The 4,133-nt window shown below is 35.1% G+C and overlaps 1 protein-coding gene across 1 annotated transcript; it reads right to left on the bottom strand.

Annotated features, from left to right (window-relative positions):
- Window positions 1-650: 650 nt before the first annotated feature.
- On the bottom strand, window positions 651-3,257 carry LOC145076811 (heat shock 70 kDa protein 18-like). The gene is made up of 2 exons (XM_079022612.1): window positions 3,003-3,257; window positions 651-2,613 (listed from the first exon to the last, which is right to left on the bottom strand). Exons 1-2 carry the CDS (start codon window positions 3,217-3,219, stop codon window positions 923-925), a joined length of 1,908 nt encoding a protein of 635 aa, XP_078878738.1. The 5' UTR covers window positions 3,220-3,257; the 3' UTR covers window positions 651-922.
- Window positions 3,258-4,133: the final 876 nt, after the last annotated feature.

Below are 4,133 nucleotides of genomic sequence, written 5' to 3'. Positions count from 1 at the left end.
GTTACAAAAATCAAAAGTCATATTACAACATAAAAATCATTGATAAAATCATCTCAAAAATTCCATATTATTTTTTAATCATACACATACACAATTAAATTTATCAACCAATCTTTACTTTTATCCATATACACAATAAATACTATCAATCAATCTCTACTTTTTGATTGTTTATCAAACAAAAAAATACAATATTCTATTTGAAAGTTTCAATAGATACAAAAATATATTAATATTATAGTTTATTTGTATGAAATTAAAAATTATGAATTTTGATGTATTTTTTTTTATAATTTTTAATAACTATGTAAACAATCTACACATCGGGAAAATAGGTTGGCAGAGGACTCATTTCTTCAACCGGTTGTCGTGCTGTTATTTTTGCTTTTACATTTAACTGAATTGTACCAAAATTACATTCGACCGGTTCGGACATATGATCACCCAATAAACATGGTCTAAAATGGACCAGGCCGTATAAAACCAAGCTTCCTAGGCATACATAGTCTTATTAGTGACATATATGTATTTGTATTTTATATGTACTAATGTATAATCATCATATCGGCCTTATTCTTGTTCTTGCATGTATTATACATTGCTTCTCAATACATGGAATGATTTAAGGGAAATATTGTGATAAAATAATATAAATTAAACAACCAACCAACATATATAGATGGTGCTCAAAATTGTCTAAAAACAAAACTAACCAGCTAAAATAGCATTCCAAAATTCATGTTTAATTTGGTTTACAACTTATGAGACCAAATATGAAATGGTTCTTGGTTTAAGAAGTTGCACCTTATTGTTAAACATCATCTAATGAAAATAAAAAAGGGGCTTAAGAAGAATACCTGAGAGTCTCACTAGGGTCATCGCCATGATTTCGTTCCTGAAACGCTTCCATGCATATGGTTGCCTACGGGCTAATTTTTTGGCTTGGTAGAAACTTTTTGAAAAAATTCCTGGTATAGTGTAATTTTTTCCATGTGCTACCCATGTCATTGTGTTTTGATAAAGACTCCAAATGTTTCTTCATGCGCTGAATCTCATCAATAGATACAGCTTGTTTCTGCTCCAACAACTTGGTTATATCAGTAATGGCGTTTTCCATTTCCCTCAAGCTCTTTCCATGCGCCATATTTTTTATCTTTTTCTTCATGTTGTATACGCAATCCTCTAATGCATTCAATGCATCGGCTTTCTTCTTGAATTCTTGATCCTCCTGTTTGTACTTCTCAGCATCTTTTACCATCTCCTCGATCTGTTCCTCTGTGAGACTTCCAATTTTGGTGGGAATTGTGAGTTTCTGTATCTCACCAGTTGAAATTATCTCCGATGTGACTGTGAGGATGCCATTCACATCTATTTCAAAGTAGTCCCTGAATCGGGTAACTCCTCTTGGAGCCTGTGGTAGAGAGATCGTGTACTTCCCCATCAAATGGTTATCAGTAGCTCTTGCTCTTTCACCTTGATACACCTTGATAATAGTCGAAGATTGATTGTCCTTGGTTGTAATATAGATTTGGGATTTCTTCGTAGGTATTGGAGTGTTTCGTGGAATCACAACACTAAATACTCCTTCTTTAATTTCTTGACCAACTGACAAAGGAGCGACGTCCATTAACAACAAATTTTGACAGCTCTCATGACTGTTACCACTTAACTTTCCCGCCAAAACAGCTGCACCATATGCAACTGCCTCATCAGGGTTTACGCTCTTGTGTAGCTTCTTCTTATCGAAAAAATCTTGCAACATACACTGGACCTTTGGTATTCTAGTTGAGCCACCCACAAGAATCACCTCGTTAACACACGATTTTGGCATCTTTGCATCACTTAAACATGCCTCAAGAGTCTCGATGCACTTATTGAAGAAAAGCATGTTCAACTCTTCAAATTTAGCTCTAGTGAATTTCATAGAGAAATCAATTCCCTCATGCAAGCAATCTACGTCGATTGAAGTCTGAGTATTGCATGAAAGAATCCTTTTTGCTTTCTCACAAGCACATCTCAGTCTCCCTAATGCTTTTTTGTTCCCTGTTAAGTCTTTATTCCATCTCCTTTTGAATTCTTGAGCACAATGATCCACCATGCGGTTATCAAAATCCTCACCTCCCAAATGAGTGTCACCAGCAACAGCTTTCACTTCAATGGTTCCCCCTTCAGTAATTGTCAATATAGAGACATCAAAAGTGCCACCACCCAAATCAAAGACTAGCACATTGATCTTGCGAGTGATATCAGACTTATTGGTAAGACCATAAGCAATTGCTGCTGCTGTAGGCTCGTTGATCATGCGAATGACATTAAGTCCAGCAATAGTACCAGCATCTTTTGTTGCTTGACGTTGTAAATCATTAAAATAAGCGGGGACAGTTACGACAGCATTTTTAACGGGTTTTCCGAGGTATGATTCAGCTGTTTCTTTCATCTTCCCAAGAATCATAGATGAAATTTCTTCCGCCAAAAATTCCTTCTCTTCACCTCTATAGGAGACAACAATCTTCGGTGTATCGGCTGACCCTTGTATGACCTTAAAAGGCCACAACTTGATGTCATCCTGCACTTTGGAATCACTGAATCTCCTCCCAATCAACCTCTTAGCATCTGATATCCAAAATTAATTAGATCAATAACCAAGTGAAAACCAACTATGTCGGCAAAGATTGTGATTTCCCCTAGGAGTGGATTTTTTCATTTCTTGGTTGTTATTTAAAAAAAGTAATATGAAGCCGGATACATAATGAAGGGCGTAACTAGGATGAGAGATTTTTCATCAGTCTCCTGATCAAGACCTACACTAATTACTTCAAAAGTTTGGTTTATAACTAGGATGAGAGAGATTTCATGGATTTAAATACGTTGCAAAAAAATTCATTTAACTAGGAACGATTTTCTCAAATCTAATGGGTCGTCTTAACATTGTTAAATCATTAACCATAACAAGATTAACAACATTCTATAAACAATTAATAGAAAAAAAAAACAGAAGTTACCAAATATGGTGTTAGCAGGGTTCATCGCCACTTGATTCTTGGCGCCATCGCCGATGAGACGTTCTCCATCAACAAAAGCAACACATGACGGTGTGATTCGGTTGCCTTGTTCATTGGGAATGATTTCGATGTGATCATGCTTCCAAACGGCGACACATGAGTAAGTGGTTCCGAGGTCGATGCCGATCGCCGGTGTGTTGTTTCCTTTGACGTCCATTACAGTCACCTGGATTTCACAATGGAAGATTATGTATATCCCACCAGCTGCCCCTATTCTAAAGTGATATAGGGTCTTTAAAGATACAAAATTCCAAACCACTATCCGAAAATCTGGTTCAAAGGATATTCAGAATTTCAGATTATCCAAATTTGAATTTTAATATATTTTTTTTTTAATTATTTTTAAATTAACATATTTTAAATATTTAGACAATTATGTGCATTCGTTATGTAGTTTCTTTACTTTTTTAATGCTAGCCCTTGTTGTTGATCAATTTTATTATTTTTAGTATATATTTATGAACTGCTTAAATGTAAAGAAAATATATATTGCTGTCAGTTTCAAGGACATAACATGCCCTCAATTCCCCTGAAACCTTAGCTTATTAAGCGAACCTCTATAATACCCACATACACTATAGTACCATTCTATTAGATTATTTAAAATAACATTTAGTTATAAAACCGATCACAGGAAAGGAATCCAGCTTGTGAGATATTACAATAAAAGCTACATATATGACTAATTAAAACAGTGTATAGTAAAATTTAAATGTAAATTAAACGCGGTTGCGAATTTTGGTCACTGAGTATGAAAGAAGTAATAGTTAACCGTATTTTGAAAGAATATTTCTATTGGAATTTTCCCTCCATGATGGAGTGACCGGTGGAGGAGTGAAATTTCACATAAGCAGTCCAAAGTTCAAATCCTGGTACACCTAAAATATTGTTAATGTTCCGCAATTGACTTCCTACGTGCGTCTTAAAGCGGGTTGACGTGGGTCGCTCAAATGGTGGGATTTGCCTTTTTTTTTTTAATTACAATATGTTTCGATTTAAACGATTTTCCACTATACTAAAGGGATTTTGGCTTAGCGGGAGTTAACGAATAGCTGTGAATGAGCTAGAAGT

Source organism: Lactuca serriola, chromosome 9, assembly GCF_051521515.1.
Source record: "Lactuca serriola cultivar US96UC23 chromosome 9, Lser_US96UC23_V15, whole genome shotgun sequence".
NCBI classification, from domain to species: Eukaryota; Viridiplantae; Streptophyta; class Magnoliopsida; order Asterales; family Asteraceae; genus Lactuca; species Lactuca serriola.
The sequence above is the reverse complement of the archived record's forward strand: the minus strand, read 5'-3'. Positions and strand labels throughout refer to the sequence as shown.

Bases quoted from the DNA above. Each gene is read 5' to 3' on its own strand.
- LOC145076811 (XM_079022612.1), bottom strand. From the start codon at position 3,219: ATGGACGTCAAAGGAAACAACACACCGGCGATCGGCATCGACCTCGGA. The intron at 2,614-3,002 runs GTAACTTCTGTT...TTTGGATATCAG, and splicing joins CCCTGCTAACACCATATTTG to ATGCTAAGAGGTTGATTGGG.